The 25,345-nt window shown below is 35.5% G+C and overlaps 1 protein-coding gene across 1 annotated transcript in view; it reads right to left on the bottom strand.

Annotated features, from left to right (window-relative positions):
• Positions 1–4,448, bottom strand: part of LOC140138676 (potassium channel subfamily T member 2-like) — a 222,648-nt gene extending 218,200 nt beyond the window's left edge. Inside the window, 1 exon segment of the mRNA XM_072160422.1 lies at positions 4,255–4,448. Within this exon segment, the coding sequence (XP_072016523.1) occupies positions 4,255–4,421 (167 nt within the window). The 5' untranslated portion in view covers positions 4,422–4,448.
• Positions 4,449–25,345: the final 20,897 nt, after the last annotated feature.

Genomic DNA, 25,345 nt, shown 5'->3' with positions numbered 1-25,345 from the left:
ACTAATAAATTTGAGAAATAGTGCATGAGAAGTTGACCGAAATATGTCAAATATCCAGATTACTTTCCTGAATGTTTCCGGCTTCAGGAAAGTAGAATTAATGTATATGCACTTTTCTAAGGAATTTATATTAAAGGATTGACTCAATAAATGTATGTAAACTTCTCTGGAGAAATTTTCTCTTGAAAAGTTAAGCCAAGTTTGATGTAATATAACGGTACCCTTTGGGTCCGTATTTCATTGGATAAGCTGAAGTTAAATCCAATTCTGGTTTACAAATAAATGGAGATACTCCTGACAGATATGTCAGCAAAACTTTGAGTAAAATATGCCTCATTTCATCTGGGGGTAATACATGAATAAGCATAATACAATAAAATGACTTGTGATAAAGACCAGCTTGGAAATATATCATGCAGTTAGAGATGATTAAAACTATTATTTAGAAGCAAATTTACATGTGATGTTGAAAGAATAACAAATGGTATCAAAATTAATCATTCAAATTCATGACAATATTTTGTTTACTACTAATAGGTAATAAATACATTAATAATTATTTTTTTCATTATAATCATAAGCTTTGACCTTGAACTTTGTAATAATATTATGTACTCAAACATCACATAGATTGGTGTTAAAGATCAATACTATCTGCTTCAGGTAGTAATATTAAATAGGTGATTATCTGGTTTATTAGGAAAAATAATAATTATGTTGAATACAGAAATTATTATTTTACTTTGGCTAAACAAAAAGGAACAAAACACCAATCATTTCAACTTCATTCAATAGTCTACAATTTGGACCAAGAGTGCAAGTAGTATTGACCTATGGGAATTCAAATCACATGCATTTTGATCCTTTTACACAGAGACAAATGTGTGTAAATGTTTCCCCAAAATTGGTTAATGAACAAGTCTTTAAAATCCTGTTAACACATATTAAACAATTAAACCCATGAGAACTATTATCTTTCTTACAGCATCTCTGATTGGTTAATCATGTGACATGTCCATCTGAGTGACCAATTAAAATACAGCTTCCAAATACTTTTACTCAATCCTCTTCAGTCCTACCAACATTCTTACCATGTTGCTGATTGGCTCAATATGCAAGTATTCATGGGGTTAAACGATAGTAGCTGTTTAATGCAAGGTGGTATTTTCATGTGGGAACCTTGCTTCTTTTTTTAAACAGGATTTTACAGAGTATACAAAGCGGCATAACCCCGGGTTAACATCAATCTATAATAATAAAAAGATATGGAAGAAAAACAGAAAAAGTAAAAAACCCAGAAACATTTATTTTAACCTACTTCTATTCTTTCACCCAGTGTACTTTAAGTCTGTCTCAATTAAATTATATGGTTATCATAACATAGCACATTTATATAGAGTAGTTTATACAAGCACAGCTGAGCACCACAGTAATGATGAAATATACCGGCATATGATGAGTACATGTGAGACACATATACTACGTGCTTGTGTTAAGTAATACACTCACAAAGTGCAACTCTTTCATGTAGAGATGAACTGTTATGGTTTGCCCCGGGGGGGGGGGACACTCCCACTTTGGAGGTGACGCAGTATGTAGGGCTGTTAAGACCCCTTTTTCAGCGTCGCTCTCACCCAAAGACCCCATATTTTTTACGAACACATGTTCTGTCACCCAAAGACCCCTTATTTTTCCATTTGATCTGTCACCCAAAGACCCTTATTTTTCCATTTGAACAGCAACTTTCATTTATCACTGATTTTGTTACCTATTTTTGAAAAAACAAAGAAATTTGAAGCCTTTTTGAACTAAAAATTCGATTTTCGAGGTTTTTTGACGCTGTTTCGGCTCTCACCCAAAGGTTCCAAAGGTCATGTTCTCCCAATGACCCCATATTTTTTACATTTTGCTCTCACCGAATGCCCCTTACTGCGAAAGTGCCAGCCCTACACCTATATCCATTTCATATTGAAGTGCTCCCCCCCCAGGATTGAATAATAGTAGGCCTCTTATTGGTACTAATCAGAGTACAATTAAGATGGATACACACCAACTAGACAAAATTGTGGCCCACACACACACCCTGTCAGGAAATAACCAGACAAAGCTGATCAGAACTTTTGGTACGGACATCATCATTTTCCTGCACTAGCACTTTTTCAGACTAAAGTTAGTCTTAATTTGGACATTTGAGCAGAATTGCAAATTATTTTTTTGTTTACCTAAAACTCACTCCACATTTTTAATTTCAATTCTTTTTCAGTTATTTTTGTACAACTTACTCTTAGAAGAACAGTGTTCTTTAAGACTATGTAACAACAACCTAAAACAGACTTTTGAACATTCAGAAATTACTCTTTGAAATTGGGTAACATTGTTTTTGAACCATATTGTATTATGCATGATTGCACAAAATTATCTTGAGTGTAAATGGCTCACAAGAAACAAATACCCCATAAATATTCAAGGCATTTCTCACTTTGAAGGAAATATGACACAGCAGAGGCAGAGCACTTGGAGTTCTCCTTGTCAATATGTTTTCTCATAATTTCTGCTTCACTGTGTGCAGTTGAGCAAAATTAATACTATAGCCAGGAAGATCAATATAATTCCAAGTGAAATTTGAAACGTTTTATATGCATGATGTGTATCAAGAAAACAAAATAATGGTTTTCTCTTCTTTTTTTTTTTGGATTTTAACCACCATTCAAATTTTACAAACAACAAGGATGGTTCATAGCATTTTGATGTCTCAAATTTAAAAAAAAATTCTTTCAAAAATTACTCACTCAGATAAAGATACAAGACATTCTGATAATGGCCTATTCCAAATATTATAGAGCTCATTTGGCAAGAAGAATCACACATCACACACTAGTACAATTAAAAATGAAACTACAAGTGGAAACATAACTTGCATTGGCAGATAAACCAGAGCAAAAGCTCTGTACACCCTTGCCTGTGCGGGGACTTATACCCAGACCTCTTGCTTGCGGGGTGAGTGCTCTAACTACTGAGCTACACAGACTGATAAACAGGACTCAAGTCTAGTATAGCATAGCACACCAGTTTACCAGATCAAATAATGATGCTTACATGCCAGCCTAATATAATCTTACAAACAAGCAAAGAGTCTCATTTGTGAAAACGATAATGACAATATCAATAATGAGGATGAAGGCAACATAGACGCCGACTATATTGTCTGCCTCATTTCGCATGCTTATTGTGCCTATCTAACCAAACTGAATATGAATATAATTAGGCATTAACCCTAACCCCTAAGGGCTTTTTGGCGACGGGAAGGGAAAGAAGGAAAGAATAAAGAGAGAAAAGAAAGAAAGAAGTTGTTTGCTCTGGATGGGATTCAAACCCGAGACCCCTCGCATGCAAAGCACTCGGTCGGCGACACTTTGCCACGAACAGCGCATATATCAAATTGTATTTTGTAGTATACAGGCGGGTTAGGGTTAAGTGATGGAAATAAAAAACCTTGATCTACAGGCAAACAGATTTTCTAAGTATGAACAATCAGTGTTTTTTTTCTTCTGGAAGTGTTTAAATAATCCTACAAAATCACAGAAAACTTTAAAACCTTTGACGAAAATTCAGTCAAAATTAATCCACTTTGATCAAAAACAGGCTGTTATTACTTGTATGCAGCTAAAAACAACCCCAAAACCAAAATCTGGGTCAATCAGGCTCATTTAATATAACAGGGTTTTTTTTGGCCGCCTTACTCATCTGGTATTGAACATCCCCAATAATAAATCATTTGTGTGCACAAAATAAAATAATACCAGAGACTAAAAACTGTACATTGAGGTTGTAGGAGTCAAGGTTATCATTAGCTTTGAGTCCCTTGTTTTTCATTTAGCTCTCTGATGAATAATTGCTTCTTCAATATTAAAATGAATACCTGTGTAACTTTGAACTCATTTTGATGCTCGTTTGTTTGAATCTCTGTCTGTATGTCTCTCCCCATCTCTCTTTCCTCTCTCTAACAAGCTATATCAAAAGAGCAATTTAATTCTTCAATTTAAGAATAGATCTGGAAAAAACTAACTTTTATTTTAGTGTATTTCTCCTATATTTCATGTTGCAACATACTATGCATGTTATGCACTTATTTATATTGTAAACCAATTCATTAACATTTGAAGCTTACTCAAAAATTTCTTACAACATAATAAGAACTAGAAATAAACTTCTTTTAATAACCTGAAATGATAAGATATGTTTCCAATAACTTACTCTGCTGCTGTAGACTTCCTTTTCATTCTATATAAATCCCCTGCATTGACTGGTGACAATGGTGGCACAGGTGTAGTAGCCCTAGGAGATGGAGACATAAGAGTATACCTAGCATCCCCACCACCCATAGATGGAGTAGGGGTTGAAGAACGACTTTTGGACGGCATTATGAAAGCACTGTAGCTGCTACCAATTATAAATTCTACTTAAGTAGTATCAAATTTGTCCTTTTGCAGTAAGTTTGTGCCACACTGAGGAAATCAGAGTGAACTTATTTCCCAGGCATTTACTATTTGACTGGACCCAAAATTGATCCTTGAGGAACACCAAGCATCCAACACAAACACAACTTCAGAATGTCGGTTGAAGATTATATATCCTTCAATTAAACAAACTGTATTTGACAACAGTACGTAGTCTGCTTTAAGACAATGCAATTAAGTTGAAGTTGATTCCAAAGTTATAGACGCAGTTAATGCAGTGACAATTTACTTTTTCAACAAATCTAAAATATGCTTATTGTCATGACTGTGATGATGTATACACTGTTACAGAGTAAAACCTGACTCTACAGTAATCAAGGTACATTACCATGCCTTAAGACAATTATAAATCTCCTGATATGAAGATTAGAGCAATGCATGTATCATCAAAACGTCAAGTGCGCTGATGCAAATGAGTCATATAATATAACCTCGAGGCTGACATAAACTTGACTCCAAGTCAATTTCATCCACATAAATCTAAAATTTATAAGGTACAGTATATGCTGTATGCAGTACTGATTGAAGCTCCTATATAGTATGTGTATAAGTAATAGCTTATGCCTCAGGGCAAGCAAATGAACTTTGCCTACTAATTGAGTTAGGCTATGGCTTACTGCTCTCGCTACTTGTTTTCACAGATTCACGCTCTGTGTATGTCTGCCTCGTTGTCCACATTTATTTGGTCCGTAGCTAAATACCTGCAGGCATTGATGGATTCAGTGCATACATAGTGAATGGTTATGCTAAGTAATAGATAACATACACCTGTGTATACTGACACACGTTGAAGTGTTTCTGGCTTAACACTGGCAGGTTATCAAGCACTAGTTAAAACCTACAGCTCACAGCTCAAACTAGGAAAGTCAATCCTAAAAATGGTGTTTTTAAGTCACATGTAATCCACTGTCAACACAAGTCATTGACATTTAATTCAAAATCAAGCTTAGCTGATTTAGTAACTGAAGCTTATTATACACATTGTAATGACACCTTATGATCCAATTTCCATGACTTGAGGAATACTTGATTTCAGAATCAACAGAGCTCTTACTTGTGAAATTCTGCACCATTCTTTTCACACATAAATCATTCCTTATGTGCAAACTTCAACTTAATCATGTTTTCATCAAGCTGTGTCTTATAGCGTGAAGAATAATTTATACACCGCACGGAAAATTGGGAAGATCTTGTCATAAAGAGTCCCCTGAGTTCATCCACTATGTTGTGCAGATAGAATACAGAGTATGTTCTTACTCATGATAAAATACAAACCGATGAGAAATGGCCTTACTAGCTGTATAGGTTACAGCATGTCACATAAATTATAGCCTAGCGAGATATTTCAAAGGTTCATAATTTTGTTATATCTTATATACATATGGCGATATCATAAGACAATCTGGCTAGGAATCATATCCGAGTCAATAGTATCTGACAGCTTTTACGAGAAATATAGATGAATAATTCTCTACTGCATCATGTTACTCAACACACACACAAATATCTCATCTTTTAGACAGTTAATGTTACTGCAAGATAACATTTATCCATCTCTCATAAAATTTGGTTTAAGTAAACACATCCATCATTGTGTGATCTGTAGCTTTGATGTGAATATCAACCAATGTGATCCGTAGTACTTTGATGTGAATATCACATGACCCTTAGTCTCAAAGGCCTGTCAGCCAAAAGAACAATATTCATCTATCTTTAGCCAATACATATAAGTCCGTTTCCGCTTTAATTCTTTGCACTGAACACAAATTATGTTATGCTTGGATTCAGTCCTTGCATTAAGTCTGCTGCATCAGTTTTTGTCTATACATAACATGCTTCTAATAATAACGCGCACAACATTTGAAGTATCCGTAAGTTTATCCTTGAATTTATCGTTGTCTCCCATGCGTCAATCAATAACTTATGAAGGACAGCGTACAGCGAGTTAAATCAAATAGATAAAGCACAGCTCTGTTGCGTTGACTATAAGTAATTTATCATCTTTGCAAGTAAATACCAATAATAGATCTTCTCTTACAATCTATCACCTGCTTGTGGGTAGAGTTAAGCCAAGTCACCATGGAAACCTCCTTAAAGATTCTCAGCGATTACACGTACCTGGTGAATTCGGAAGATGTCCTTCCTTTTTCATATAAAAATGAAGATATTTGCTTGGGCTTATAGGAATAGATCGTTGTCACGCAGATCATTAAATAGTGATTAATCAATCTTGCCGAGTTGTAAATGTGATGCGATAGATCACTGTGATACCGTCCCTTGGGTTATTGACAAAAAACACACTTTTTATAGTTAGGTAAGCTTACTATAGCTTAGTTATTATCATATGCAATACAGATCCATTCCACACAATTTTGTGCTAATTCAAAATTGTGCATTGTTTATACATGCTAAATCCTCATTGTAATGACAAGTAATTAAGTGTCATTTTTAAGACGATAGGTTGGTGATTTATATAGTTATAAAGCTGGATATAAATGATCTGACACTGATGCAAGTTAAGTCTTCAAGTACACCAAGTCAATACTGCCATTAGATGTTAATAGTTGTATGCATCATCAAGACTGTCCATTAGTGAATGAAAGATGGTTTGTAAGTGCATGTACTTTTAAGTCATCATTATTATAATGTAAGTTCACAAAATATAATGCTGAATAGAGTTTGTAGTCTTCAGGGTATCATATTTATATAACAGACTTGAAAGCATGTCAATTATAATGAAAGAATAAAAGAACTTTGTTGCGATTAATCTGATGATAAAAACAGGTCTCTTCAGAGAGGCTTAAAGAAATGTAGAAAGACTCTTTCTTCTTTGCACTTCTATTGAAAGACTAGGACATTAAACCATTTCCATCACTGCATTTCTTAAGGTTGGTGTTCTACTTCTTTATATAAGAGAAATCTTGATATAATCTATAATTCCGCTGTTGCTTGCACAAGCATCCTAGCATGAAATGTACATTGCACTTTGTAGTTATATGTGAAAATCAGAGGTCTCTTAAAATATAGTTCACGAGGTAACCTCAAATTCTGCACAAATCTATGTCAGGTAGTGTGTTTCTTTTAAACTAAATGTGAAAGTTAAGTTCTTGAAGAAGATGGTGGAGATATGGTGCACTTAAAGCACCTGCAGAATCGCTATTTTTGATCTATATGACCAAAACGTTGTTCTAGTTATAATGTGTGTTCATAGTAGACGTTACAATACTGGTTCAATTCTCTGGTTCAATTCAAAGTTGGGCACATTGAGCACATGTTCTCCAATGTAGCATTGCCAGAGAACCAGCTCAATAAGATATGTTGTAGTATTACCGCTAAGTGAAGTCAACACATGCAGAATTAATTCCGACAACCACGGCTGGTGTTGATGTAATTACTGGCCCATTTAACAGATACTGTTAGCTTGTTTACATACCCATCAATCCCAGTGATATTGGCAATAATGTGTGCTAAATTGACTTCATAATAATATGAAGTAGGTAATTATACTCGGTATCTTGAAATGTTATGGCTCATAAGAAGTCAGTTATGTGGTGAATGTCACAGTATAGCGTTGAATAATATTGAAATGGGTGAACATTAAATGGAGGCTGGTTGATCCTTGGTGATAAATTATCTGAAGTAGTAGCATTAGTTAAAACAGATGCATGTGAAACGAATCAGGGTAATGTTATGCAGAAGAGCTCTTATCTTCTGAAGATAGCAAGTTATTGGATAAAGTGTTATCTTCAATGTCTGTCAACTGACAACAGCCAAATATATGAGTTGATGATTACTTTGAAATATCCTCAATTGCTATCTACTGAAGATAACCAATCATCAGATTATAAGTCTTTTTGATTATTGCCAATAGCTATCTACTGAAGATAGCAAATAATCAGCGTAAGGTGCAGAGTAAAGCTGTTGATGCCAGTATGAGAGATTGTTATTTTAAAGCTACTCAGTTTTTTCTTCTACCCTTAGTGATAATTGTATTTCAAATTGATTGCATCTTTCATAAAAAATGTTTGCATCTGGACTGTTGATCTATAAAATTTAAAAGTTCTCAGCCTCTGTATAAGACGGTAGATGATGAAGAACAAATTAACAAAAAACATTCAAGCACTGAAGTAAGGATGATACCACTGCTATACTGATGATAGTAAGAGCAGTGTCACCTAAGTAGACAAGTCCTTATCAGATATCCTTACTCTAGACAATTTCTTATCAAATATCTTTGAAGCAATCCTTACGTTACAAATATCACAAATTTGAAACCCGCCTTCAAATTGCAATGTCTGTATGATCCATCACATACAGTTTGCCATTAATAACCCCTTATACATTATCCTCTTTCGTCCCTATATTATGATGCCAATGTTCTTTTATACACCTGCTAATGTTCAGTAGTAATCTTGACAGCAATCAATCTTGATGGTTTCCAAGTTCACCGCATGCAACAATACAGCATCGTTTTGTTGTGGGTTTTAATTAATGCTGCGGTTTTTTGCAATATTGTACGGTGAACCTCACTTGGTCTTATAGACGTCCTTGGCTGTTAGGTTTTGTTTTTAATTGACACTTCAGTCAATATTATACAATGAACATCATTTAGTATTATAGGTAACTTCACACTTTATATACTTTGTATATTGCCAATACCAATAGCAGTCTGACATTATACAAATCCTATAGTCTTGGAAAGTAGGTCTAGGCCACGTCTAATGTCAATGATGGACCACATTTATTGCCAACCTGATACAGCAGCTTGTGTCTATTTACCTGCGAGTCTCACATAATTCATCACTTTGATTAATAAACTCAAGGTTTTATTGAAACCCGTTTATCCACGTTTAAATCACATTTATCCTTGGAAGGCAACTGAATACCACAGTCCTTGTTGCTAGTTGTTGCATATTTTTTATTCAATAGTAACACGTCTCATTTCATTCATCAAGTCTCCCATTAATTAATTAGATCACTTTATTGTCAATTGAAGGCATGTCAGTTGCACCTTCGCTGTATTCCCGTATGTTGATTATTCACAACAGTAACTACTCTGTCAGCGTTTCTGATGAACATTTAAAGTGTCCATGGATTGTTCCTGATAAAAATATCCCATAGGCATATTCTCAGCCTGTGTCACACACAACACATCTTGCAATGCTGTATAATGCAGTTTAAATCAAGCAGGTGCTGTAGATATATTCGAACCACTCAGAGCAGTTTTCTTATAATTATATAAGTGTTGCTAGATGTCTCTATGAAGCATGAACTTATACAGTCATCCTTACAGCAGGTTGTTCTTCTTACAGCCTTATTCCAAATTCATATTAAATTACACATACACTTTTAAAGTCAATGCATCATGCTGATTTTAGCTACTTGCAAATGTTCATTTTGTTCTGTCCAAATCGTGTAGCATCTTTCCGCTGTATATAAAGAGTCTAGTAGAGAGATGTTTGTGCCATTGAGTATTGCACACGTCTGACTGCTGAATCCGCAATGAGATATTAAATGGTACCGCTCATTGCAGTATGGAACTGGCAACACTAGATGTATGGGATGCTGTATTGCTTATGGCAGGGAAGAGTGGCCTTAAATTGGCACAATCAAAATCCCTCATGCAGAAGTTAATTGTAGGTTAACTGAATTATATGATAGATTTGCTTCTGCAAACTTAATAAACATCTGACCTGTATTAGTTGTAGGTCAAATTTTATCAGTTTATTTTCTTCATTTGAATACATGTATGGCTAAGTAACATATCAATTTAATTATTAAGCATGGTTGACTCCATAATCCAGACTGACCATAATCACATATAATTGTTTGATGTTTCTGTTTTGTTTTGTTTGTTTGTGTTGCATTAGATTGGTACTTCATCCACACCCATATCAGCAGTAGATAACAGTTACTACTTCACGACACCTCTACTAACAGTAGATAATTTCTTCATAAATGGCCGTATCTACTGGAGATAGCTACTTCATCCATACCCTTATTAACATTATATAGCTACTTCATCACAATCCCTATCAGTGATCAGAAGTATGCCTACATATTAATCTACTTCATCAATATGCCTAGATCATCAATTATAGCTAGCTACTTCACCAACAGCCCTATCAGCAGTACATATTACACTACTTCATCAACACCCTTTACAACAATACAGAGTTACTTCATCAACAGCTTATTAGCAGCAGATAGCTCTATTGGCAGTACAATACATAGCTACCTCACCAACCACTATCAGCAGTCAACATCCTCGGTCAGCAGTAGTGTATGCAATAGACAGCTACTTCACCGACACCCCTATCAGAAGTAGATAGCTACTTCATCAACACCCCTATCAGCAGTAGATACCTGCTTTATCAATGCTCACATCAGCTCAGCAGTAGATAGTTACTTCATCAACACCCTATCAGCAGTAGATAGCTACTTCATCAACACCCCTATCAGCAGTAAAAAACTACTTCATCAAACACCGGCATCAGCTGGATAGCTACTTTATCAACAACCTCGTCAGCAGAAGATAGATATTTCATCCATATTAGATATATAAACACCTCTATCAGCAGTATAATTCAAACTACTTCATCAACACCCCTATCAGCAGTTAGATAGCTACTTCATCCACACCCATATCAGCGGCAGACAGCTACTTCCTCCAATTCTTTCACCCTTAGTACTTTAAGTCTGTCCTAATTAAATAATGCGGGTATCATAACATTACAGATTTATATAGAGTAGCTAATACAAGCACAGCTGAGCATCACAGTGCTCATGAAATATTCCGGCATATGATGAGGACATGTGAGACACATACTAGGTGCTTGTATTAAGAAATACACTCATAAAGTGCAACTCTTTCATGTAGGCTAGAGATAAACTGTTATGGTCTGACTAATAGTAGGCTTCTTATTGGTGCTAATCAGAGTACATTTTAAGATGGATACCCACCAACCAGGCAAGAACGTGGCCCACAACCATCCTGTCAGGAAATAGCAAGATAAAACTGACAAGAACTTGTGGTACTGGCATGAACATCTTCCTGCACTAGCACTGTTTCAGACTAAAGCAACCCTTATTTTGGACATTTGAGCATTATAGCTACAAACTTGTTTACTTAAAGTCCCATTCAGTGCTGCCAGCAAAAGTATAGACAAATTAAAATTGTGTATCCCTTAAAAGTGAAGGATAAGGCATTAAAATTGTCATTTGATATTTCTAAAAAGAAAAATTTGGGCAAAAACAACAACAAAAAAACAAAACAAAAAAGCTACATTTAGATAAAGTTGAAGCCTCACTGAAATATGTGTAGATAATTTATATACTGTCAGTATATTGCAGATTCATGTAAAATGTCTTATTTTGTCTTTAACAGGTGGCTTTTGGCTGAACCAATATCTATGACAATGACAAAGGTACCAAAATCTGAATTTTGATGATTTTTACAGTCGTCCAGATGAGCAAATCACTGAATTGGCCATTAAAACTCACTCCATATTTTTTATTTCAATTCTTTCCCAGTTATTTTTTGCACCACATACTCTTAGAACAATGTTCTTTAAGACTATGCAACAACATAAAACAGACTTTCTGACTTTGAAATATTAACCTTTAAAATAGTTTTTGGACCATACTGTATCATGCATGATTGCACAAAATTATCTTGAGTGTAAATGGCTCATAAAAAACAAACATCCCATAACTATTCAAGGTTTTTTCTCACTTTGAAAGAAATATGACACTGCAGTAGCACAGCACTTGTGTTCTCCCTGTCAATATGTCTTTCTCATTCTGCATCACTGTGTGGAGATGAGCAAAATGAATCTTATAGCCAAGAAGATCAATATAATTCCATCATAATTTTGAAGTATTTTATATGTATGATGTGTATCAAGAAAACATGATGGCTTGTCATTATTTTCCCCCATTTTTGAAATCACTATTCAAGTTTAAATAGAACAAGAAGATGGCATATAGCATTATGAAGTCTGAAATATACTATGAAATACTTCAAGGAACTCACAGATTCAGACCAAGATAAAAGCAAGGCATTCTAATAATAACTCATTCAAAATAGTGTACACCCCACTTGGTGAATAACAGGATGAAAACAATGCTGACAATAATTATGATGATGACAATATCAATAATGAGGAGGAAGGCAATGTTGACGCCAACTCTATTGCCTGCCTCATTTCGCATGCTATTGTTGCTATCTAATCCAACTGAATATGAATATAATTAGGCACTAGGCTATAAAAATACAATTTGGGCTACATGCAGACAGACTTTCCAAGTAGGATCAATCAGTCTGGCTTTTTGACTGAAAGAGGCTAAATGACCCTAAAATATCACAGAAAACTTGAAAATCTGACATTTTATGCACACCATAAAAACTTTAAAAGAAGGCACTTATTAGCTTGAAGTCAAACGCTGTCCTTTCAGCTCTCTGACAATAAATTGCTTCTTCCATAAATGCATATTTTGTGTAACTTTGAACTCATGTTCTAAATACAATTGCTTGTTTGTTTGGATCTCTCCCTCTCTCTTTCCATCTCTCTTTCTCACTCTTTATATAAACTATACCAAATAAATATAAAAAATTCTTCATACTTAAAAAATAGATCTTTTACATTTTAGTCTCATATTGCAACAATAAGGTTACCTTCAGAATACTCTTCATGTATGAACTTATTCATGTTGTATACCAATTCACTAACATTAAAAAGTAATTCCAAAATTAAGATTACAAGTTCACCAGTAAATAGGTTTCCATACTTACTCAGCTGCTGTGGACTTCCTTTTCAGTCTATACAAATCCCCTGCATTGACTGGTGACAATGGTGGCACAGGTGTAGTAGCCCTAGGAGATGGTGACATAAGAGTATACCTAGCATCCCCACCACCCATAGATGGAGTAGGGGTTGAAGAACGACTTTTGGACGGCATTATGAAAGCACTCTTAGCTGCTACCAATAATAAATTCTACTTAAGTAGTATCAAATTTGTCCTTTTGTAGTAAGCTTGTGTCACACTGTGAAAATCAGAATGAACTAAATTTCCACTCAGGCATCTGCTATTCAGTTGGACCCAAAATTGATCCTTGAGGAACACCAAACATTCAGCACAAACACAACTTCAGAATGTCGCTTGAAGATTATATATCCTTCAATTATACACACTGTATTTGACAACAGTACGTAGTCTGCTTTAAGACAATGCAATTAAGTTGAAGTTGATTCCAAAGTTGAAGACGCAGTTAATGCAGTGACAATTTACTGTTTTAACAAATGTCAAATATGCTTATTGTCATGACTGTGATGATGTACACACTGTTACAGAGTAGAACTTGATTCTACAGCAATCAAGGCAATTACATTGCCTTAAGACAATTATAAATTATAAATTTCCTGACATAAAGATCAGAGTAATGCATATATCATCAAAACATCACATGCGCTGATACAAATGAGTTATATAATATAACCTTGAGGCTGACACAAACTTGACTCCAAGTCAATTTCATCCACATCTAAGGTACAGTGTATGCCTTTATACACAGTACTGATTCAAGCTCCTATATAGTATGTGTATAAGTAATAGCTTATGCCTCAGGGCAAGCAAATGAACTTTGCCTACTAATTGAGTTAGGCTACGGTTTATTGGTCTCGCTACTTGTTTTCACAGATTTACTCTGCATGCGTCTGCTTGTCGTCCACATTTATTTGGTCCGTAGCTAAATACCTGCAGGCATTGATGGATCCAGTGCATACATAGTGAACGGTTATGCTAAGTAATAGATAACATACACCTGTGTATACTGACACAGGTTGAAGTGTTTCTGGCTTAACACTGACAGGTTACAATAGTAGTTAAAACCTATAGCTTACAGCTCAAACTATAGGAACATCAATTCTGAAAAATGTGTTTTTAAGTCACATGTCATCCACTGTCAACACAATAACAAGTCATTGACATTCAATTCAAAATCAAGCTTATCTGATTTAGTAATTGAAGCCTATATACACATTGTAATTACACCATATGATCCAATTTTCAAGACTTGAGGAATGCTTGAGTTTAAAATCAACAGAGCTCTTACTTGTGAAATTCTGCACCATTCTTTTCACGCATAAATCATTCCTTGCGTGCAAACTTCAACTTAAATCATGTTTTCATCAAGCTGTGTCTTATAGCGTGAAGAATAATTTATACACCGCACAGAAAACTGGGAAGATCTTGTCATAAAGAGTCCCCCGAGTTCATCCACTATGTTGCGCAGACAGAATACAAAGTACTTTACTCATAGTAAAATACAAACCGACAAGAAATGGTCTCACTAGCTGTATAGGTTACAGCATGTCACATGAATTAAAGCCTCTGCCTAGCGAGGTATTTCAGAGGTTCATAATTTTGTTATATCTCATATACAGATGGCGATATCATAAGACAATCTGACTATGAATCATGTCCGAGTCAATAGTATCTGACAGCTTTTTACGAGAAATATAGATGAATAAATCTCTACTGCATCATGTTACTCAACACGCACGCAAATATCTCATCTTTTAGACAGTTAATGTTACTGCAAGATAACATTTATCCATCTCTCATGAAATTTGGTTTAAGTAAACACATCCATCATTGTGTGATCCGTAGATTTGATGTGAATATCAACCAATGTGATCCGTAGCACTTTGATGTGAATATCACACGACCCTTAGTCTCAAAGGCCTGTCAGCCAAAAGAACAATATTCATCTATCTTTTGCCAATATATATAAGTCCATTTCCGCAGTAATTCTTTGCCTCCAAACACAAATTATGTTATGCTTGGATTCAGTCCTTGCATTAAGTCTGGTGCATCAGTTGTTGTATATACATAACATGCTTCCAATAATAACTCACACAACACTTGAAGTATCCGTAGGTCTATCCTTGTATTTATCGTTGTCTCCCATGCGTCAATCAATAACTTATGAAGGACAGCGTACAGCGAGTTAAATCAAATAGATAAAGCACAGCTCTGTTGCGTTGACTATAAGTAATTTATCATCTTTGCAAGTAAATACCAATAATAGATCGCCTCTTCCAATCTATCACCTGCTTGTGGGTAGAGTTAAGGCAAGTCACCATGGAAACCTCCTCAAAGATTCTCAGCGATTACACGTACCTGGTGAATTCGGAAGATTTCCTTTCTTTTTTCATATAAAAATGAAGATATTTGCTTGGGCTTATAGGAATAGATCGTTGTCAGGCAGATCATTAAAAAGTGATTAATCAATCTTGCCGAGTTGTTAATGTGATGTGATAGATCACTGTGATACCGTCCCTTGGGTTATTGACAAACCACACTTTTCTGTAATACAATATAGTTACGGAAGCTTACTATAGCTTAGTGATCATCATATGCGATACCGATTAATTCCACACAATTTGACACTGATTTAAAATTATGCACTGTTAATATACATGTGCTAAATCCTCTTTATAATGACAAGAAATTAAGTGTCAATTTTAAGACAATAGCTTGGTGATTTATATAGTTATAAAGCTGAATATAAATTATCTGACACTGATGCAAGTTAAGTCTTCAAGTACACCAAGTCAATCCCGCCATTAGATGTTAATAGTTGTATGCATCATCAAGACGGTCCATTAGTAAATGAAAGATGGTTTGTAAGTACATGTACATTTAAGTCATCATTATCATCATCTCAGTTCATAAAATACAACACCAATACAGTTTAGTCTTCAGGGTATCATATTTATATAGCCAACTCGAAAGCATATCAATTTAGGCACTATATATCCTTTCAGACATCGTCGTCTCAATATATCAAACTCAACTCACAAGTATCTATTGCGATGAAAGAAACTTTGTGGTGATTAATCCGATGATAAAAACAGATCTCTTCAAAGACGCTGAAAGAAATGTAGAAAGACCTTTTTCTTCTTTGTAGTTCAATTGAAAGACAGGACATTAACCCATTCCCATCACTGCATTTCTTAAGGTTGGTGTTCTACTTCTTTATATAAGAGAAATCTTGATACAATCTATAATTCCGCTGTTGCTTGCACAAGCATTTTAGCATGAAATGTACATTGCACTTTGTAGTTCAGAGTTACATATGAAAATCAGAGGTCTCTTAAAATACAGTTCACGAGGTAACCTCAAATTCTGCACAAATATGTGTCGGGTAGAGTATTTCTTTTTAACTTAATGTGAAAGTTAACTACATGAAGAAGATGGTAGAGATATGGTGCATTTAAAGCATCTATATTGAATAGTTATTGTTGCTCTGTGTGCATAGAACTTTGTTCTAGTTATAATGTGTGTTCACAGTAGAAGTTACAATATTTGTGTGGTTCTAAGTTGAGCACTATGGGGGTAAAATCACATGTTCTCCAATGTAGCATTACCAGAGAACCACCTCAATAAGATATGCTGTAGTATTAACGCTAAGTGAAATCAACACATGCAGAATTAATTTGAGCAACTACGGCTGGTGTTGATGTAATTACTGGCTCGTTTAACAGATACTGTGAACTCGTTTACATACCCATCAATCCCAATGGCATTGGCAATAATGTGTGCTAAATTGTAGAAGTAGGTAGTTATACTCAAGTATCTTGAAATTTTATGGCTCATAAGAAGTCAGATATGTGGTGAATGTCACAGTATAGCGTTGAATAATATTGAAATGGGTGAACATTAAATGGAGGCTGGTTGATGCTTGATGATAATTTATCTCAAGTAGTAGGATTAGTTAACACAGATGCATGTGAAACGAATCAGGGTAATGTTATGCAGAAGAGCTCTTATCTTCTGAAGAAGTAAGTTATTGGATGAAGTGTTATCTTCAATGTCTGTTAACTGACAATGGCCAAGTGTAAGAGTTGATGATTACTTTGAAATTTCACCAATTGTTATCTACTGAAGATACCCAATCATCAGATTATAAGTCTTTTGGATTATTGCCAATAGCTATCTACCGAAGAAAGCAAATAGAGGGTAGTGAGTATTATGTAGTGTCTCCTTAATAGCTATCTACCAAAGAAAGCAAATAAAGGGTAGTTAGTATTTAGTGTCTCAACAGCTATCTACTGAAGATAGCAAATAATCAGCCTACTGTGAAGAATAAAGCTGTTGATGCCAGTATGTTAAAGCCACTCAGGTTTATCTTCTACCTTTAATGATAATTGTATTTCAAATTGTTCAACTCTTTCAAAAATGCTTGCATCTGGACTATTGATCTATAAAATCAATAAGCTCTCTGCCTTCTTATAAGACAGTAGATGATGAAGAACAAAGCACTCTATGAGAGTGAGACCACTGCAATCTACTGAGATAGTAAGAGCAGTGTCACCTTATCAGATATCCTTGGACTAGACAGTTTCTTATCAAATATCTTTGAAGCAATCCTTACGTTACAAATATCACAAAATTTGAAACCCGACTTCAAATTGCAATGTCTGTATGATCCATCACATGCAGCTTGCCATTAATAACCCCTTATACATTATCCTCTTTCATCCCTATATTATGATGACAACGTTCTTTTATACCGCTGCTAATGTTCAGTAGTAATCTTGGCAGTAATCAATCTTGATGGTTTCCAAGTTCACCGCATGCAGCGATACAACATCGTTTTGTTGTGGGTTTTAATTAATGCTCCAGTCTTTTGCAATATTGTAAGGTGAACCTCACTTGGTCTTATAGATGTCCTTGGTTGTTAGGTTTTGTTTATAATTGACACTTCACTCAATATTGTACAATGAACATCATTTAGTCATATATGTAACTTCACTCTTTGTATATTACCAATACCAATAGCAATCTGAAATTATACAAATCCTACAGTCTTTGAAAGTAGCCACATCTAATGTCAATGATGGACCACATTTATTGCCAACCTGATACAGCAGCTTGTGTCTATTTACCTGCGAGTCTCACATAATTCATCACTTTTGATTAATAAACTCAAGGTTTTATTAAAACCTGTTTATCCATGTTTAAATCATATTTATCCATGCAAGGTAACTGAATACCACAGTCCTTGTTGCTAGTTGTTGCATATTCTTTATTCAATAGCAACACGTCTCATTTCATTCATCAAGTCTCCCATTAATTCATTAGATTACTTTATCTTCAATTGGAGGCATGTCAGTTGCACCTTTGCAGTATTCCCGTATGTTGATTATTCACAACAGTAACTACTCTGTCAGCGTTTCTGATGAACATTTAAAGTGTCCATGGACGGTTCCTGATAAAAACATCCCATAGGCATATTCTCAGCCTGTGTCAGACACAACACACCTCTCAATATTGTATAATGCAGTTTAAGACAAGCAGGTGCTTAGATACATTCGAATAACTCACAGCAGTTTTGTTATTATTATATAAGTGCTTAATATCTCTATGAAGCATGAAATTCATGCAGCCATTCTTACACAAGTCGTACTTCTCACAGCCTTATTCCAAATTCATATTAGATTACCCGCTCTACTTCAAATTCAATGCATCATGCTGATTTTAGCCACTTGCAAATGTGCATTTTGTTCTGTCCAAATCGTGTAGCATCTTCCCGCTGTATATAAAGAATCTAGTAGAGAGATGTTTGTGCCATTGAGTATTGCACACGTCTGAATGCTGAATCCGCAATGAGATATTAAATGGTACCGCTCATTGCAGTATGGAACTGGCAACACTAGATGTATGGGATGCTGTATTACTTATGGCAGGGAAGAGTGGACTTAAATCGGCACAATCAAAATCCCTCATGCAGAAGTTAATTGCAGGTTAACTGAATTATACTGAATTATACAATAGATTTGCTTCTGCAAACTTAATAAACATCTGACCTCTAGTTGGGGGTTAAAGTTGATTAGTTTATTGGCTTTCTTTGAAAACATGGATGGCTATAAGTAATATATCAATTTAATTTATTATGGTTAATTATTTAAGCATGGTTAGCTTTCGACTGACAGTGAATAAGAGCAACATAATTATTTTATGTTTTTGTTTTGTTTATTCATGTTGTTTGTTTGTTTGTTTTGCAGCAGATTGGTACTTCATCAACACTCTTATCAGTAGCAGATAGCTACTTCATCCACAACTCTATCAGCAGAACAACTCTATCATGGCACTATAGCTACTTTATCAACTACACCTTTATCAGCAGTACATATTAAACTTCACTAGCACCCCTATCGTCACCTATACATATAGCTATATTATAAACATCCTTATCAGCAGTATACAGCTATTTCATCAACACCCCTAACAGCAGCATATAAACTTCATCAACATCCCTATTAGCAGTTCATACCAACTACTTCATCAAAATCCGTATCAGCAGTAGACAGCAACTTCATCAACATCCATCAGCAATTATAAGTACTTCATCAACACCTCTATCAGCAGAAGATGGCTACTTCACTCACACCCTCGTCAGCAGTAGATGTCTACTTCATTAATACCCTCATCAGCAGTATAGCTATTTCATTAAAACCTTATCAGCAGTAGATAGCTACTTCATCCACACCCACCTTTATCAGCACTAGATAGTTACTTCATTATTACACTTATCAGCAGTAGATAACTACTTCACCCACTCCCTTATCAGTAGATAGCTACTTCATTAATATACCCTTATCAGTAGTAGATAACTACATCATCCACTCCCATATCAGCAGTATACAGCTGCTTCATTAATAGCCCCATCACCAGTTGATAGCTACTTCACCCACACTCTTATCAGCAGTAGATAGCTACTTCATAATACCCTTATCAGCAGTAGATACCTACTTCATCCACTCCCTTATCAGTAGTAGATAGCTACTTCATTATTACCCTCATCAGCAGTACATAACTACTTCCTCCACTCCCATATCAGCACTAGATAGTTACTTCATTAATCCCCTTATCAGCAGTAGATACATACTTCATCCACTCCCTTATCAGCAGTAGATAACTACTTCATTAATAACCCCGTCAGCAGTTAGATACCTACTTCATCCACTCCATTATCAGCAGTAGATAACTACTTCATTAATACCCCCATCAGCAGTATATAACTATCAACCATCATCAGCAGTACATAGCTGCTTTGACCAAATCCCCTATTAGCAGTAAATACTTTATCAACACCCCTGTCAGTAGTATATAGCTACTTCATCAACACTAATACCAGCAGCAGATATATGGTCTTAAACATATGCTTCCAAACCATTTTGACACATCAAAGTCACAGCACATGCAAACATTCTCTAAATCTAGTAATTTTACATTCAATGTAGCAACATTGTTTCTTTTTCCTGACCTGCGAGGGCAATCCATAGTTTATTTCTCATTGGCCCTGGATGGAACAAATCAATAAAACCACTAGCTGGCAATCTATCTCACTAAGTAATGATGTTAGAATTCAATTATTATATTAATTTGTATTCTTACTGGACTGGATTAGTTTTTCAATATAAGCTTATATTGATGTCATATTCCTCGTTAAATAGTTGCTGATTCTCAACATCAGTTTGATTTTAAATATGAAATGCATGTATATTTAGGAATGTGATAATTACGAGCACGTAAAAATTGTGGCACAAGGTGATGCGTGCAGGTGATACATGCCAGCAGCTGCCTTATCATGTATTTTGTGATTAATAGTGCTATTACTATAGTTTTTGTTTATATTAGTGTAATTGGTTTTTAAATGAATATCAACTTTCAATACTGTATTCAGTGTCCCATTAAATTAGCCATTGCATTGCAAAGGTATTTTTATGCATAAAATCACAATAGGGAATACAAAACATTACACAAGGCAGCCTTTTTTATATATATCATGTTTACGTCTGAACTTTTCAAGACAATTCAACTGCAAAGGTTCTATAGGCAATGCAGCTGTTAGCTTCCACAGAATACACATGATGGGAATAAAGTAATATTGAGCAGGGATGTATTGAGGAATAAATATGGTCCTCGGGCAGCTAAGAGTCAGGCAGTGGGTTCTTGAAGGATGTTGGTCAACATACAACATTAGCATGATTAGATGCCACAGCAGCTAAAGGGAGTATCCCGTCATGCTTTGCGGTATCATAACAGAACTAAATGTGTCATAGAAAATGTACACAAAATCTCTCACTTCAACTTAATTACAATTACTCGCTTAAATCACTGGAGCTTAGACGTTTGTTTGAAAAATTATGACCCCTGAAGTATTGTGAAACTATCCATAGCTCTCAATATCTAAGCGGCTCTTGTTTCTATTTTGTATACATTTCCTATGGAGCATGCAGATATACTGCAATGCATGATGGGGTACTCCTTTCAGCTGCTGTGATTAGATGCTGAGGAAAATAACATTTGGCAACAAGTTCACATCTATTTTTTTAAAAATAATTTGAGTTTGACATGAAAATATAATTGGGCTTTTTTTAATTTGAAATCCACATGCCCCCCATGGATGATATGACCCATGGATGATATGACCTTAATGTCCCACACAAGGAGTGTAGATTTCAAACAGACTTATATAATGCGAGGATCCAGAGGATACATGCCTGAGAAAATATATAATAATTAAAGAAATGGAGCTCAGACAAACTGGCATTATAATAAAGGAGAGAAAAAATAAGAACCGTTAGGATTCGAACCAGCGTGCACTAACGATTACATGTCGTTGGCTCACCACCACACGCCATAACAGCTCATGGCGGATCAACCGGCAAATTGAACATATAATGATTTTATTCTCTCGTAAATGTCGCACGCCCAATGAAAATTAATTATAATTAGAGAGGGCGGCCTATCTGCTGTGTCATAGCATGACATCAGTCAATATGAGACATTAAATATTAAATGCGAGGATCCAGAGGATACATGCCTGAGAAAATATATAATAATTAAAGAAATGGAGCTCAGACAAACTGGCATTATAATAAAGGAGAGAAAAAATCAGAACCGTTCGGATTCGAACCAGCGTGCACTAACGATTACATGTCGTTGGCTCATAATGGATATAATAGGATATGCAAACAGGCTTGATGTTGACACAATTAGGAATATAAAATAAATGTACAAAGCAGGCTTTGGTTATACCGTAGAATTCCGTCTAGAAGCATGATATATGCCTCTAAACGAGGTTTTTTTTAACGAAAGATATGAAAGGCCCATACCCTTCTCAAAAACATTGCAATAGATTGGTCTTACAAATATACATGTTTGTACAGCCGCCTTTATCAGTAATATAGTTGTTCAAACTCCAAATAACGTTTTTGTTGAGAGTGTCTGCCTCTTGTCTCTTGTGTCAAAAAAACCTCGTTTAGAGGCATATATATGCTTGTAGACGGAATTTTACGGTATTGCGTTGTATCTCAACTTTTCGTGATGATTTAATAGCAAAGGCTCTAGAGGCAAAAGGCAAAGCAGCTGTTAGGTTCAATAGAATACACACCTGTATTTGGGTCAGTCGTTGATGTAATAAGGCTGTACAGAAAAGTGGTCCTTGGGCATTTAGAGTCTAGTAATGGGTTCTTTAACCCCCTGGACACTACTGGTCATCTAACAGTATTTCTGATTGGTTGATAACTTGAAATGCTCATTTCAATTGCCAATTATGACTAGGCTTTAAACTATTTAGGGTCAAACTTGCATTTGCAGATGATCTTATTAATACCCTCCTTGATTGGTTCAAAACTACTCACAATATTCATTTTGGCCAATCGGCAGGTAGTTCTCATGGGGTTAAGGATGTTGGTCAATACGATATTAGAGATACTGTGAAAGTAGACATTTTTGCATGATTAATTTAGCGTGCTTTGCCAATTTTGAACTGTTGTTAAATTTCTGATTCTAAGTTTCCATACAATGACCTATACCCAAAAGGATTATATTTGTGAGTTGTTATTTTTGTGGTAGTAACTTGGAATACGAAAATAAACGTAGTTTGAAAATTTCTACTTTTACAGTTGTGCAAGAAATTGAAATTTGTAGGAGATCACAGCTAAACATAATTGAACAATTTAAGTAGATTTTGGCATGATAAAAAAGATATTTCATCAATAAATTATACCATTGTAAACAATGCTATTAATGAATGATATTAACCATTATATGATCTGCGAATGCATTTTACAAGCATGGCAAGTCAAAACCCCTCCCCCGTAGCTCTAAATTATCGGGTTAAGTCATAATGGATTTGAGGCTCAGGATTGTTTTAGGGCTTGAAAATAAATCATTAAAATGTTGGCATTTATAGAGCGCCTTTTCAATATATTCCAAGCGCTTTACATTTATCCTGCTGCCACTATGATATATCACACCATATATGTGACTACCAACAACAACAGTACTGGTATGACTACCTCTAACAGCTCCCCAATGCACACCTGAGTGGAGTGGGACAACACTGGCCCTGACAGGACTCGAACCCACAACCTTGCGATCATGAGTCGAATCCCCTAAATGATAGGCCACTGTGCTGCCTAAAATACTTGTGATGCACCATTTTAAATAAAACCCTGATACTAGAACTGGCTCCGTTCACTCTGACCGTGATGCCCCAACGGCGAGCGCGCAGCGTGATGAGCGGTGGTTTGAGCGGTGGTCTATGAGTTGGATTGTCATACTTTCCAGTGCTACCCTGATACCAAAGAGATGCACTGATGGATTCTGCCCCTTGCTCCTTTATGACTGTGGCTTTGCCACTGTATACACATTGACATATAAACCACCATGGTGACTAAAGCATTTTCCACCCTGATGTGGCAGTGACGTCAAAGCGTTGAGGCAGCTGTTTAGTGTGCGCATCTATGTGGTGTCTTTATTTGTGTGCGTGTTTATGCCAGTGTTTGAGCGAACACTAGCGATTTGTAGCTGCACCCAATGAAATGTGCACTGATGTCACTGCCACATCAGGGTGGAAAATGTTTTTACCCCTACCAGGGGCTAATAAACATATACCCAATTGTGAGTAAATATACCTTGCATCAACTCTGTACGATATCCTGTATAAATTGCCGGCTGTCATCATCAATCTTGATAGAGTAATCAATTCTCAAATTAATTAAATACAAGTGAGATCTTCTATGGTGAAGTATATAGCAGCATTGCTCCCTAAATTGGTGTTCAAATGCCAATGTTTCAATGAAGAATTCTTTTGTTTTATATTGTTTTCTATAGCATGCTCAATAAACCATATCTCCATTTCTTTCCTGGTAACTTCCTGCTCATTTTGTGAGAACGGTCATTTTTCACCACCTTAAATCTTAATCTTAAACGAAGCAGCTGTATACCTGTCTATAGATTTGAAATAATATAGTCCAATAAAATCAGGCAATGGCAATGAACTTTGAGTTTGATATTGTCCAAATATCTATCAGGTTTTGCATGCAAAGAGACGTTCCTATCATGATTTATTAACGTAATGCACTGAGTTCATTCACCTGTATAGCTGATTATGTGGTTTGCTTTCTGCACACATACATATTATTCTTTTATTATTTATCATGCAAATATACTTGAAATGCACCTGGTTTCCAGTTATAAATCATATTTCATAATGTACATTTGGGCTACACCCCTTCCACCACATCAATGTGTCATCATTCCTGCTGAAGAGAGTGAAAAACGCCCTCTAGGAAGGCCACACCCTCTGGAAATGGGTCAATGAGCAAAGGGGCCTCAATGAAGAAATCAACTGATTCAGTGTCCCGCATCCTATAAAGGGTCTATGAGCTTCTATGGTCCCAGGGTAAAGAAGTTAAATAAAACAAACAAACAAACAAAAGCAATTGCCACACCCAAGCTTTAAT

Source organism: Amphiura filiformis, chromosome 18, assembly GCF_039555335.1.
Source record: "Amphiura filiformis chromosome 18, Afil_fr2py, whole genome shotgun sequence".
Taxonomy (NCBI): Eukaryota; Metazoa; Echinodermata; class Ophiuroidea; order Amphilepidida; family Amphiuridae; genus Amphiura; species Amphiura filiformis.
This window is presented reverse-complemented; position numbering and strand designations above follow the sequence as displayed.